Source organism: Drosophila serrata, unplaced genomic scaffold (genome assembly GCF_035046125.1).
Source record: "Drosophila serrata isolate PLE 108 unplaced genomic scaffold, ASM3504612v1 contig_362, whole genome shotgun sequence".
NCBI classification, from domain to species: Eukaryota; Metazoa; Arthropoda; class Insecta; order Diptera; family Drosophilidae; genus Drosophila; species Drosophila serrata.
The window spans coordinates 1,379,709-1,395,118 of NW_028257260.1; the positions used below are offsets into that span (position 1 = coordinate 1,379,709).

Sequence of the window (15,410 nt, forward strand, 5' to 3'; positions counted from 1 at the left end):
CACCCCTCCTCCCTCCCACACACACACACCCCTCCTCCCTCCCACACACACACACACTCACAGGAGGAACAAAATTAAAAACGCAGTGGAAAGAAGCAGCCGGAAAAATAGAAAATAGAAAGTGGAAAGTGTAAAGTTGAAGCTTGAGTGTGCTGCGAAATGTCTGCGGATATCCGCACTGCAAGGATAATGACTGTCAAGGCAGTCCCCCGGGGGCAATGCAAATGAAATGGACACAAAATGCATTATCATAATGCACATATCCGGCTTAAAAACTGAAATTATGATTCTCTGACCACCACCACCTTGATCGCCTTTTTGCAATAAAATAAATGAATAAAAAGGTCAAATGACTCTATAAAACATCTACAAAGCTCAAAGTAATGCTGATCAGGACAAACTAAAAATATTTCCAGTTTAAATTCGTTCAGCGGGGAGTCCCTAATAAGCTTCCAGCTTCCAGGACTTGACTGGGGCAATAAGCAAAACGTTTTATGTTAAATACCGCATCGTTATCTCCATGGTTGGGACCTTGGTCCAGTCCGCGATGAGATAAAAGTCTGCGAGTCCTGCAGTCCTCCAGCAGGAGGGAAAAGGAGCTCCAAGTTGGAGTGGGAGTTGGATGTCCTGCTGTCCAAATTTGACCCAAGGCTTTGGTAAAGCTGCAGAGTCAGTAGTTGCAATAGCACCGAAAAAATTAATATCTAAAAGGGGAAGTTTTTTTTAATGAATTTAAATATAAATTAAAGTATAATAACTATAGCTTTTTAAAACCTGGATATAAATGTTCCGAAATAGAAATATCCTTTAGTTTGAAGATCTCAAATAGTTTTGGCCTTAAAAGCTGTTTAAGAAGTTAAGTTTAAATTTAAGTATACATATATTATATTATAAGGTGTTCTTACCGAAAAAGAAATGCTCTGAATACAACTAAAGACCTGGAATGTGAATAAAGTTCTGTTCCATAAAAAACAATATTTTAAGAGACATGCAAAGTACCTTAAATACATGTTTTAATCTACAACAAATACGTATGTATATATTTTTTATTATTAGTAAATTCTTGTTTTGGTTCTCTGTGTCAGGACGACTTCCGCTAAAGTCCCTCTCTAAACCGGAAGCCGTAATAACTATAATCATCAACATGGCGGCCACACACACACACACAAATACACTCACACCATGACCGTTGTTGCATGTTCTTCATTTCGTTTTCTTAATTTTATACACACGCTTATTTTCATTCCGCTTTCTGTTTGCTTTTCCCGCACAGTTGCCGTTTTTCCCCCCCGCATTCCCCCTTTTGCCGCCACGCAGTTTTGTATTTATTGCAAGCAACACCCCGCGCACTGCAGCCGCTGTCTGGGAGCTTTTTAGTATTCATTAAACTGCATAATTATACAATAAGTGCAATGGCTCCGACTTTTCTGCGTCCTTTCAGCCCATTTTCCCCATTTTCCTCCATTTCCCCCCATTTCCAGCAATAGCAACCACACGCACACTAGCCCCTTGCCACCGGATATGCATATGTATGTATGTGCATCTTTGATGTAGTCCTGTGTGCAAACACCACACGGTGGTCTGTGTGTATGTGTGTGTGAAGGATCTAATCGAATGCAAAGGAATAATGCGCTGAAATGTTTACACTGAAACAAATAAATAAATAAAATTACATGGGGGATAATGCTAATAACAGGAAGAGACAGAAGACACCAATACTTACCTTGAAAATTAAGTACTTACAGCAGGATTTATACAAGTCAGGATTAATGATTTAAATGAAGGCCAAAGTTTAGCATTAAACAGTTAGCAGCTCAAGTTTATCAGCAAACATTTCTTCTGGGTTTTAATGAATCATCCATATTTTGTGTTTTAACATATGTTAATTATTGTCGATGTTGCAAATGTTGCAAGTGTTCAGATTATGTTAGTTGCATATGATCAGTTGTGCAACAGCAGCAGCAGCAGCATTAAATTGAAAGCAGAGCTTAATCTGCATTGGCGAAGCGGCATGTCCACATGCATGCAATGTAGTCATGCTGGAAGCGATTACAGATGTACATAACTGCGGCAAGTGGATTCATTGGATCCTCGGGAATTGGCATTATCAGTAGCATTACGAGCGCCTTCAATATACTCTCCACGGTCTGCACCGGCACCCAGATGTTATCCAAATGACAAATGGAACCATCTGTGCCGACATTCGAATGAAAGATTTTGTTTAGAAAGCGTACAGTCGGTGGCGAGAATGGGTAATTTGGGGGAAAGTCCAAAAGTATCTTGAAGAGTCCACCATAATACGGAGTTTTAGCGGGCCCATCGATCAAGGCCAGCCATTGGAACATATTGTTTGTGATTCTTATTTTGCAGCCCTCCGGTGGATTGCGCACAATCTTGCTCAGCTCCCGGCTGAGTCTAGTGACCGTCAGTGGATAAATAGGTATTGGTCGTTCCACCAAACGTACGACGTGCTTGTTTTTTAACTCCATGATTCTCTGGTATAAGATTTTATGAAAAACATGCAGGCAAAAAAGATTTCAAAAATTCTTACCACTTTTATTTCGATTGAAATTTCAGAAAATCTGAAGCTTTCCACGGCAAAAGGTGAGTTCCTACTGACAGCGGGAAATCAAAAAACGTTCAGCACGTAAAGCATGGCCACCTTGAAGGCTTTAGTGTGGCCAGGTTTCAATTCGAACCGAAACTTAAATGCTAATCGATGAAAATAAGGTAGATTATTTTTAAATTGTATTATTATATTATATTTTTTTGTGTGACAAAAACCAAGGCAAACTAGAAAATCGTTGATTTAAACCGCAGTAACTCCAAACTTGTATTTATTTTTATTTTTTCCCAAAATGAGGCTTATTTATTTAATATCCCATGACCTCCCGGATATGCCAAAACAAGAAGTGACCAAGCAGGAGCAGGAGCTGGGATTATTAAGCAGGATTATGAATAGATGGGCTCATTCAGTCAGGCCGTTCTCGGTCCGGCTGGCCGCTCATTGTTTTTATGTTTTGGGGCAACTTTTGGCAATTCCAAAACGGTCGAACGGAAGCGAAATATGTATGAATGTATGTATGTATGTCCAGCCACCTGAACTAGTCCAAAGTCCGAACGAAGTCCAACTCCGGCCAGTTCAGTTCCCGGGCACATAAACAAATCCCTTAAACGTTTTAAATGCCAGAGCCCAGCTGCAGGTGCCACGCCCCCCAAAAAAAAAACCCCCCACGTTCGCCCGCACATAAGTTGGTGGCAAACGCAACGAAAGCTGGACTGGAACAAACAAAAAAAAACCCAATCGAAAATAGACAAAACGATGAAGGAAGCATAAGAGTGCTAGACAAATCCTAGCGAAGTAATTATACCCTAACTTTAAGTAGCAAATCTATGCTTAAAATGCCCTTAATTTTAGGAATTCGATAAAAAGCTTATTAAAATAATTCTTAACTTGCAACATCTGGCAACCCCCAAAAAACCACTTTAAACACGTGCTATTCGAGGAGTTTTTCAAAACTTTAAAAGTAAAATCTTTTGAAAATGAATTCTAATCTTTTGGAGGATTCATAATCGTTGTTGTCATTTTCTTAGGCTTGGGAATACCCCTGCTTCGGGATAGTGTATGGGTATAGGGAAAAGTGGACATTGGACGCACTTGGAGCATGTGTGCGCACCATTTCATGCTCGAAAATAGTTTTTGGCCAACGATTGGGCAAGCGAAGGAGTCCAAGCAAATCGGACAGGATATGAGACAGTAGAAGCAGTTGGAACTGAACCTGGGCCACGACCAGGACCAAGACCAGGACCCCGGGACCGACCGAGCATCGCCCTCTGGTGCATCGTAAAAAATAAGCAGCAGCAAATTGTATTTTTATGAGCTGAAACTGTTTTGGGGCCACATTTCAATGTCGATAAAAACAACGATGGTCCGCTTGTCGATGCTGCCCCAAAAAGGGGGTGGCATTGGGGGAAGTGGTACCGGAAGTGGAACTGGATTCGAGTGTGGACAGCACCCCCTCTACCCCACCGACAACAACAATAAAAACTGAAACAAAAACTTACAACAAATTACAAATAACGAGGCAAAAACCTAGAGTGGGATGAGTGTGGTGTGTGTGCTAATAGAAAACCGTGTGTCCAAATTGCACGGCCAGCTAACTCCACCCGAAAAAGGAAACTACGGAAAATAGCAGACGGAGACGTCTCAGCCGGACATTCATTAGGACTAATTAAACGTAATCAGAGCTCCCAACTGGGCTTAGACTTTACCCCCACAATTGGAATATATGAAGGGTACGGAGCTTGAAGGATTTGACACCAAATCGTTGTCCTAGCGAAACCCTAAGTTCTTCTGGTAGCGTTCAATAAAGGAGCTATGATTATAAGGCACACTCTCTGCCACTATGATTCTCTGTCCAATTCCAGTTCATCTTTTCTGTTGGCAATATGATATCAAATATGTTCATCATGTGCCACCGTTTGATTGCTACTGGGATTCTAATATTAATTAAAGGCTCAAGGCAGCACACACATGCTGCTCTTGGCGGCATCACCATCTCTTCATCTCCATCCCGCTCTGTCTGTGTGCACGCCCAGTAAATAAATATAATTAGCTGTGAGGAGGAGGAGCAGAGTCCTCTTGGTGGTCCTGCCGCCGCATGTGCTCTGTGTGGCACGCAAAATGAGATGACACTAAATCAAAGTTATTCAACTCACGTCGTTAAGTCATTAATCGAACAATGCACGGCAGGAGCGGCAGAAACATGCCAGGACACAGGACATAGGACACACACACACACACGCACAGACTCGTAACATATGCTGATATCGTCGCCTTTAACTTTGCCTTGGCTTCGACTTTGGCTTTGGCCTTTGTCTTGCTGCTGATCCCGTTCCCGGCTTCCGCTTCCCGTTTCCCGTTACTAGCTTTTAGCTCCTAGTCGACGACATCACGTTGAGGACCCCGTTGGCACATAATAACGGGCCCCCGACGACGACGATGACGATGATGATGATGATGTGGCCTTTGAGGTAAGCGGCGCCAACGCGGGACCCATCACATCATAGAGCCGCTCCTTGGACGGACCTCCGACCACCGACCACCGACGTCTATCCAATGCATTATTAAACGCATAAATTTCGACTCAAGTGGCGGGAACCCCCGAAATGTCCTTGGTGTCCGGGACAGAGATCCGTTTTGGGGGGCGGACAGGAGGCGGACATGGACACGAAAGCGGACGCAGCACGAGCCGGAGCATGGGGAACCCTACTCCGGAGTGACGACGGTCGGCGAGTGGTCGCGGATTGTCACCGCCCTGTGGCGGAGGAGGGCAGGCAGCGCGCATTTCAAAAGTGCATTTGACAAGACGCAAACTACGGGCACGGGTTGCACAGTGGAAAAATATTCCAACTTACTTGTATGTTAAGCTTTTAAATTAATATATTTATTTTCTATCTAAATTAATGTCCTCGTAAACTCTTTTTTTTTATTTTATCATATTTACATTGCAGAATTTGTCAATAGTTTTGTTTCCGTGTAATTGTGACTGGCTATGTGGGCGGACAGGACAGCCAACCGCAGAACTCTTTAGGACTGCTTATCCTCCTCCTCTCACCAGTCATCATCATGGCCATTGGCCAGGAGAGTCCTTGGAATTTAGCAGGATTTTATGCAACTATTTGGGACTTTTGAGATGCAAGTAGACGGAAGTCGTTTCACTTCAATTTCTTTTTCCCTCTAATCGTTGCAAGGATCTGCATTTATTTATAATTCTTGACTTTTATAAAATATAAAATAATATTTAAGGGAAGTGAAAGCAAGACAGTCTGGTAACGCCAAAATAACGCCTCTTTCTAGCTACGCAGTTAGCTAAAACAATCTGGCAATATCGAACCCAGAACTAGAACTATTTCAATTAATACGGGAAAACGGCGAATTCCAGCATAATTCGAGGCAACTTTAATTGTCAAGTCTGAGCCTATCCAGCTGCTTTGCCATATTTATGCGGAAAAGTAAAAACCACCATCCAGCATCCACCAGTGACCATATAGCACTCACCGCATTCAGGAGTTACATTGCCACTGGACAGGGATACACAGGAGCCGAAGCAGGAGCAGCTTGGATGAGGTGGTCCTGCGGAATGGTAGTCGTCATCGGGCGCAACTGTCGAATGGGAATGAGTGGTAACTGGCGAATGGCCCCGGTAATAGGATTATGCCCGGGCTCCATCAAAGCCAAAACAACCGCAACCACGCATAATTGTTCAATTTATTTATTTAAGCACGAAATGCGTAGCCCGTAGCCCGTAGCCCAACACAATGCCCGTACACACACACAGTAGGGGATCCCGGATCCTGCCATCCATCCTTTTTGGCCATTCATCCTGTCCAGCCCAACCTGACACCAGACCAATTCCCATCACCCACTGATGCTGCTTTCCTGGTCAGGCTCCTGCTCCCGCTTCTCCTCCTACTCCCGGCAATACAGCAAACGCTTTTCGGTTTTTGTGGTCAATGAAAAATCGCTTTAAATAATGAATTTCATTTAAATAAATATTTAAAAAGCTGTCAGCGAACTTTTATGGGCTCTCATGGGGCGGTGAGTCGTCCAAGATGAATGAGGTGACTATGTGGCAATGGGATCAGCACCTGGCCGGGATTGATTGGTGTCGATGAAGTAGCAAACACCATTGACAAAGGAAATCTCTTATGCTTAGTTATTATTTTATATATTTATAAGCTATCAGTTTGTTTCAAAAGGATACTAAACACAGTTGAATTGTTTATTTTACTTAGTTTATATGTCGTTTGTTTAGAAGTCTACAAGTATGAGAACCATTTTTCTAACTAAGCTTTTGCTTTTAATTTTTGTCAGATATTTTCTCATAATTTGGAAACAAAGCAAACAAATTCTACAAATATCTTAAATATTATATATACTTTTAATGTTTGTTTGCCTTATTTGCTTATATTAAAAGTTTTAGCTATGTCAAGATCTGTACCTTTCATAGATTTTCCATGATTGTTCTAGGAGAAAACGGTGACTTCTTTATTTAATTTCAATTCGTTTCCGTTTCCGGTTGCTTCGATTCATATTTCATTCTCGTTCCCGGTTTTATTGCCAAACAATCAGCAAAGGGGGGAGGGGCAGTCGGCAGACACGAGAAATTATAATTACAATTTGGCATCCGTATACCCGCCGCCACGGCCAGGACTAATTAGTCTCCTGAGCGTGTTCTCTGATTCCCAATTTCTGATTATTGTAAATCTCCGGTCACGCACAAACGAAACAATTCATAAATTTAATTTTTCTGCAGCGCAAAGCAGGACGGGGATCGGGTTCCGAGATGGGGAACTGGGAACCTGGGAACCAGGGAAACTGGGACCTGGACAGGAGGAGCAACTGATGCTAGAGTCGCCGCACCACTCGACACGTCGCGCAGCCAGCGAATTCCCACAATAAACATTTGCACGGGGCAGCCGGCGAGGATGATAATGTTGATGACGATGTACTATAGTTGCCCCATGCCCCATGCCACATCACCTCTACGCCCATGAGGATGATGATGATGATGATGATGACGACGATGTGGGTAATGACGCTGATGACGACACACCGCTGGGAATTATTTGTATATGCAGTCATGTAGCATCGATTAATCATTTTATTATTATTGCCATTCGCTGGCATTCCCACAGCTCGTGATCCTCATACATACGAGTTTTTGAAAATAACGGGTAGAAAATGGGAAAGCTGTTGGGAAAAGCGGCAAAATGAAAATGGTGTCGGCCTCCATCAAGGTAACAAATATGCAATGGAATTGAAAACGCTGTCCATAATCGCTTCGGGGCATGTTTATAGTGTTTTCGATTGATGGGTTCACAAATCAGGCAAACCGCCAGACAGTATTGTATTTTTTTTTTTTTTTGAACGATGATGATGGGTCTCAATCATTTTCAGACAATGAAGAATAAGCACGATATTAGGCCTGCCACAAGACCATATCCCTCATAATAGTTTTCACTTAATAATCTGATCAATTTTGCTCTAAAACTTATGTTAAATGTTTACATTTAAAAAAAGAGAACTTATTTTTACGCAAGTATGAATATTTATGATTATATTTTCCAGTGAAGGGAAATAGATATGTTTGTTTAAAATAAAATAATATAATAATACTATGACCTAAGTATAAGCTTCACCTCATTGTTGCTCTTCGTTTTATATCTAGGTTTCTTATCTTCTGATACAACTTAAAATGGCATTTTCATGAACCAAAAACTCTCAAAACTAACTGACAACCCCAATTCCTGACCGGTAACTCTGGAATTCCTTGAGTCTCAATCAAAAATCATTGCGAATATTGACATGCAGGGAACTGACTTCTCGGGAACTGTCACACATAATTCCAGACAGTCGAATTTAAGTCAAGTTGGAGCAAACTTGCTCAGATCCCCCGGAGAACTGCAAAAGATAAGCCAAGACTAGGTGTCTAGTGTCCAAGTATCGCCTTGCCGTGGGCCCTACAAACTGGATGCCGTTTAGTGCCCATCCAGACCACCCTGCTGAGACCACACACCCTGTACCAAATCGAGAGCCCCGTCCGGGATTAAGGGACATGTACGCTGCAGTGAAGCCCCTGTCCAAGTACTTGCGCCTTAAATCGGTGCGCATCTACGATCCGATCTTCACGCTACACTCCAAGTGCACCGTCGTCCTCCTGCTGACCTGCACCATTCTCCTGTCGGCGAAGCAATATTTCGGCGAACCGATTCTATGCATCAGTTCCGAGAAGCAAACGGAATATGTGCAATCCTATTGCTGGACCATGGGTACCTACATCTTGCCAGCGGAGACCGAGAACGAGGGTAGCACCAGTAGCTGGGACCTGTCCTCCTACACCAACGGGGAGTACAATATGAGCAGCCTGCGTGCTCTGGTGGCCAGGAATCAGCAATATGCCCGATTGATATCCATTGCCGAGGGTGTGGGACCAGAAACGCGCGGCGTTACCAAGCGCTTGTATCTTCGCTACTACCAATGGGTCTTTATGATCCTCCTCTTCCAGTCGGTCCTCTTCTACTCCCCGTCGTACCTCTGGAAGGTGTGGGAGGGGCAGCGTATGAAGCAACTATGCTCCGAGGTGGGTGACGCCCTCATCCTGGAGAGCACCTATCTCACACGCCTCAAGATGCTCACGAAGTACTTCCAGGCCCAGTTTACAGCCATCCATTGTTGCTATTCCTTGAAGTATGCCTTCTGCGAGATGCTCAACTTTATCATTAGCGTGAGTTTGGTTTCTACTTTCCAGCAAAAAAAAAAAAGAATTATGTAAGTATTTAAATATTTGTACTCGCCCCCACAGTTGCTCAACTTTTGGCTAATGGATGTGGTATTTAATGGATTCTGGCACAAGTATATCCATGCCTTGGCCGCCATACCCGTGTACGACTGGAATCTGTGGAATATGATGACATCGCGCGTGTTCCCCAAGGTGGCCAAGTGTGAGATGTTCATTTATGGGCCAAGCGGCACACCGAATATCCTGGACATTCTATGCGTTCTACCGCTCAATATCCTGAATGAGAAAATCTTTGCCTTGCTTTACGTTTGGTTCCTGTTCATTGGCATGTTGTCCGGAATGAATCTCTGCTACCGCCTGCTCCTCATCTGCTGCTTCGAGCTGCGCCTGCAGCTGCTGCGCACTCACCTGCGCGCCATGCCAAAGTCACAGGTGCGCCAGGTGCTGTCCACCGTGGGCTATGGTGACTGGTTCGTGCTCATGGGCGTTAGCATCAATGTGAATCCCTCGCTCTTTCTCGACCTGATGAATGAACTGTATGCCCAGCAAAAGAAGTCCGACTCTCAGGATCCCGAGTCTATGATGATGGTCATGTCGGAGCAGCAGAATCAGCAGCGTTCCTCGTTTCTGTTGCAGTCGAAAACCGATGGAAGTTCCAGTCAGCAACGTCACGTGGGACTCGATCCGATGTCCGATCGCCCGACGGTGGAAGCCCTGGGAAATCGACTGCCCACAGCACCAAATATTCACCTGATGGCGCCCAATGACGAGATCATTAGCATGGATCGCTTCTATCACGAGAGCAATGCCTAGGAAGCTGTATTAATAGAAAATAATAACGAATTTTGTTTGCAAACCAACTTATAAATAATAAATAATAGAACTATATTTGTCCAACAAATATTTAATAAAAATATAATGGTAAAACGATGTAAAATGCTTTAAGGATAACCAAGTTTTTTTTTCCACAACTAATCCTGATTTCCATTCAGACATTCCAATTGTGTTTCACCAACCTTTTCCACTTCCACTTTGAGTCGCAGGCTTTTATACATAGTTTCTACGAATTCCCCCTCAGTTCTGCTAACTAATTATTTAGTTAATGAGTCCCTTTTACATTCACTTTGTATGTTTTCAGTCTCTTGCTGTCCTTCATTTCATTACATTTCTTTCTTTTTTTTATGTCCAATTTCATTTCCAGCTTATTTTCTAGCCTGGGCCCTTTAAGCCCAGGAAGCTTACAGTTATAGTATGTTCCATTCCATTTGGATCCATTTCTTGGTCAATCTCGCTCGCTGGGAAGGGGGGGTTCTATCAGTTTTGCAAATAAGTGAATTGCATCAGAATGCAAATAAAATGCACTAATCAAAATGACAGCGCGGGCGGGTGCAGAAGAAGGGAAATGGGATGGGGGTAAATACCAGCAGGCATAACAAAACTTTAACAAACTTATAAAAGTTAAACAAGCCAAGCCAGAGAAACATACAGTGGGCACGTGGTAGGTGGCAAGGGGGTAAGGGGGCAACAGCGGAGAGCTGCGAGTTGATGACGACGATGATTCCAAAACTCTTCTTCCGCTGGTTAAGCTTTTGTCTGTCTGCCAACAGGTAAAACTAACAACAACAAGTGGCGGAATGTGAGGGTGAGAGAAAGAGAGAGAGGGAGTGGGAGTGGGAGTGGGAAGGGGAAGCGACGACAACGCAAATGGCGGCAATTACATGCAGCTACAACATCAACAATAACACAACAACAGCACCGAGAGAGAGAGAGAGAGAGAGAGAGAGCGGGCCGTCGAAAGAGAAAGAAAGTAAGCAAAAGAAAGACGCGGGCAAAGTAAACATCACTTTGTCTGAGACGACCAAAGAGAGCAAGAGACATGGAAAGAAGAAAGGGGAGAGAGAGAGAGAGAGAGAGAGAGAGTGGGGAAAGGCGGCGGCGCAAAATAAACAAAGTTAATTTTAATTAAAAACCGCAGGAAACCGAAAAAACAACAAAATGCTAAATAAAATGGGCGTGAACGAGGCGAACGACTCAGAGCGATGCCGATGACGATGACGATAACGATGATGCCACAAGGAAGGCTTGCATATGCAAGTGCGAGAAATAGAAGGAGAGACACACAGACAAACAGTTAGACAAGACAGAGAAAACACGCCTCCAGCTGAAAGCGAGCAGCTGGAGATTGTAGGCTGAAACGCCAACATATTCCTTGCCTCCTCACCCTCACACCTCCCCCAGCAATCCGCAGGCCACCAATGGATAACTGTAACTGTAACAAAGACACATGTAAACAATTCCGTTTGTCTTCGGCTGCCGCCGTGCCTGCCTAGTTTTAATTATACAAAGCGAAAACTTTGCCCGCACTTCAACGACCCCGCTCCTCCTTCCCGATCCACGCAACTTTTGCTAGAAACTTGCAAGTGAGCAACGGTAAAGCGATTTTTAACCAACCGCAATTCCCAATCCACAAGGCAATTGCGGAATCTCGAAGCGATTTCTCAAAGAGTTTCCGGTTCCGGTGCAAGACCTAGTACAGATTTCGAAACCCACATGTTACGTGTAGAACACGAAACAACACAATTAGCAACAATAGCCTACGCAAAAGAAATGCTCTCAGAGTTGCCAGATGGTGAAAAAGGGCACTCACCGCCATACTTGAACAAGTAATGGAAACCATTGCAATAAGAGTAGCATACTTTCCTGGGCTAAACATTCTGCATGCGGGGAAATGCCAAAAAATAAACAAACCAATTTTTATACAAAAATGGGCAAATAAAATAGAAAAATCACACAGAAATATACATAAAATAAATATATGTATAGCACTTAGCAATGATATTTGTATTGCAGGCAAATATAGAGTTCGATTCAAACAGAACACAGGCAGAGGAGAAAACCAAAAGCTTTTGAAATCTAAAATCTGGTTTATGAAGAAAATTTAATACGCTTTTTGGATTTTTGTATGGCACTTGTTGATAGTTAAATAATATTCATAAATCGATATTATATTTATCTAGTTTTTAGCTCTCTGCGAAAAGACCCTGTATGGCTAATCATCGACATCTGAGAAGTTTCCGCACCGGACAATTTTCCCTTTATCTGAACCGTCACCTTGGTTTCCACAGAGTTGTTTTCCCCGGCGAAGGACGAACAAAGAAAATTAGAAATAAATTAACAAGTTAATTGAGTTTCTTGTTTAGGCAGCGAAGACGAAGACGATCCCAAAGAAGGACACGGACGCGGACAGAAACCCCTTGACCAAAACCCTATGGCCAATAATCGCATCACCCCGTTCACAGTTGCGGTCAAAGAATTAATGCTGTACTGCTAAATTGTAACATAAATATTATGTTTTTTATAATAGAACAAATATATATTATATGATATATATGTATAATATCTACATAATATAATATTTACATGCAATTGCTGAAGCTGTGTTATGTAAACATTGAATATTAACTTGTCATAGTCAATTTAGAAGTTTTTCCCCAGTGCTTGGGACCTAGAGACCGAGTTAATTGAAAGATTTTAGTAATTTATATAACCACATTTCGAAGCTCTTCGCTTGACGGCAGGTGTACGCCGGCTCCCAACTGAGCCGAAGCTCCTGGGAGTTGTGGGGGTTCCCCCCAAAAACCCCCCTATGTTGATGGTGTCGAGTGCGTTGCGGTTTGTCAGGTGCGTTAAACTGTGCGGTCCCCGCTGCGGTCGCTCCTCGGTTATTAACAATTAACAATTAATGCTAAATCAATAAGCAAACACGACATATTTGAAAGGATGCCTGTGCCTGCCAGCCAGCCCCCCGTCTCCAGGTGATGGGGCAATGTCATTTATATGCTAATTACGGGGCGGCTCAAGGAGGACCAGGCCTGTTCTGGCACCGTCTCCGGCTCTGGACCGGACCGGACCGAGTTGCTTCACTGCAGCACTTCCAAGTTGAGACCGTCCGCTCGACGAATTAATTAAAATTTTTGCGTTGTGCCCACGAAATTACCGAACACCGTCGCCGCAGGACAAAAGCCAAGCCCCCGTCTGCACCAGCGGCAATTGGAATCCCGATGCGAGGAGGGCATCCTGTCCTGGGCCTATATGTGGGACATGTGTGCAACAAAATCATTTTTCAATTACATTTTCGGGTTTTCGTATGCGGTCCGAGTTTGGTCCTTTAAAAAGCGACCACGACCACATAGCAGGCCTATGCCGGGACCACTGTGGGGAATGAAAGGGGGGAGAGGGGGGATCAAGGATGGGCTGTCCTGGCGGAAGGACAAGTGCCGAATGCCGAAAGTGGCGAGTGCATAGTACCATGTGCTGCCTGAGTGCCGCCGCCCGCCCGTCGTTCGCTATATATTGAAAATTTGCTGCAAAATTGATTCCACGGCATTTTTGCGGATGCGGATGGCAAGCATTTTGAATGACCATTGATCACAGGAGCAGCAGGAAGTGGGACAAGCAGGAAGTTGCCGGGCTTAATACCACAAACATACATTTATTTCAAAAAGGGAACTTGTAAATAACAAGAAAGGCAGCTAACTTTGCAAAGCAAATATAAAATAAATCATTAAAACAAACAACTTATTTATTGTTACCTTATCTTGTTTATATATCTCCTGTGTTTATCTATTTTTTATCAGTGTTTTATGGTTTAAATAGCATGTCATATAGTATAGTTTTTATAAATTTAATCCTATTTCGACCCTTGTTATGAGCTTAAAACATTTCCCCATATCCTTTTACATCTAATCCTAACACAATAAAAGCTTCAAAATTCAAATGCCTGGGTGGGATTTATGTGTAAGTTGCTAAAACAACAAAAAGGGGAAATTCAATGCGTAATTAATATTAATTATTATTTTTTTATATAAACTTTAAATTAAATAATATTAATAAAAGTGAAGAGGGCTCAATCGCCCATGTTCGAAAAGTATAGATCCACTACCATTTCCGGTTTGTTTAATTTCCTAAAAGGGACAAAACTATTTGCAGGCAACCGCTAAGCTTAAGCTCTATAAAATCCGATTAAAATTGGTACTTGTACGCGTTTATATAATTTTCGGATACCTCTGATTAACTGATTATCTGATTAACTGGAAAATAAATGCATAGATAGAACAGCTTATTCAAGACCTAGGCCTGATCACTCATATAGCATTTCTTAATGTATATAATATAATTATAAAATTGTCATAGTAAAGACTTACCCCAGTATAGGACACGTCATCTTTCTTCCTTGTTTAATTCCCTTCGGTGTAGAGTTAATTAGGTATCCATCGAAATGTGCTTCTTCTTGCCGATCCGAATGCATTCCATTGGCCACGTCATCTTTTTGCCTGTTCAAGAGTTATCACAATCACTTTCACCACCGATGTAAACACTAGGTACCCCTAGGACAGACTGAGCTCGCGGCGATCGAAGTGCCTCTATTTATACTTCCCCAGGCAAGCTAACAGAGAAAGAGAGCGAGAGGGATAGAGCTACCTCTGTAGCTGCAACAGAGGGAGATAGAGCGTAAGCGCCATCTCTACAGCGCGGTAACAGTGGGAGGCAGGCATTCCAAATGTTATTGTGAGTAAGAAAGAGAGCGAGAGGCAGAGGCTTACAGAGGCATATAGAAAGAGAGGGCTATTACAATGTTATAATATTAAATGAACCGAAACTAACTTCCGCCAGCCAAAATGTATATACCATTGCAAATTGCAATTCGAAGATTAAAATTAATATAAATTTATTATTAATTAATTAATTACTAATTTTTTAAAATTTTATTATTAATTATTAATTTATTTACATTTATGTTAAAGAAACAACAAAGTAATGCCTACTTTTGTTTCATTTATTGATACATATTTAATTAAGAGCTTTGCAATCACATTTTTGCATTTTTCTTTACATTTATTGATCGTTCCTATGGCAGCTATAGGATATAGTTGTTGGATCCGTTGGGAGAGAGAGTATATAGAAGACTTACTACAAAGACGGACAGACAGACGGGGATGGATAGATCGACTTGGTTTTTGGTGCTGATCAAGAATATATATGGGTTATAGGGTCGGAAATAATCCCATCACTAAATTGTAAGCCTCTGACTGAAACTACAATCGT

General features: G+C 42.6%; 1 protein-coding gene and 1 pseudogene across 2 annotated transcripts; one reads left to right on the forward strand and one right to left on the reverse strand.

The window, feature by feature from the left end:
• Positions 1-1,819: 1,819 nt before the first annotated feature.
• LOC110179124 (uncharacterized) lies at positions 1,820-2,693 on the reverse strand (annotated as a pseudogene). The gene is made up of 2 exons (XR_015273109.1): positions 2,552-2,693; positions 1,820-2,495 (listed from the first exon to the last, which is right to left on the reverse strand). The product of XR_015273109.1 is annotated as an uncharacterized LOC110179124 (transcript).
• Positions 2,694-8,404: 5,711 nt separating this feature from the next.
• Inx6 (Innexin 6) lies at positions 8,405-10,247 on the forward strand. Its single transcript, XM_020946502.2, has 2 exons — positions 8,405-9,290; positions 9,369-10,247. Exons 1-2 carry the CDS (start codon positions 8,538-8,540, stop codon positions 10,116-10,118), a joined length of 1,503 nt encoding a protein of 500 aa, XP_020802161.2. The 5' UTR covers positions 8,405-8,537; the 3' UTR covers positions 10,119-10,247.
• Positions 10,248-15,410: the final 5,163 nt, after the last annotated feature.

What these genes read in the sequence shown, in the direction of transcription:
- Inx6 (XM_020946502.2), top strand. Translation starts at nt 8,538, where the DNA reads ATGCCGTTTAGTGCCCATCCAGACCACCCTGCTGAGACCACACACCCT. An exon ending in TGCTCAACTTTATCATTAGC is followed by an intron (nt 9,291 to 9,368) that starts GTGAGTTTGGTT and finishes TCGCCCCCACAG; the next exon opens with TTGCTCAACTTTTGGCTAAT.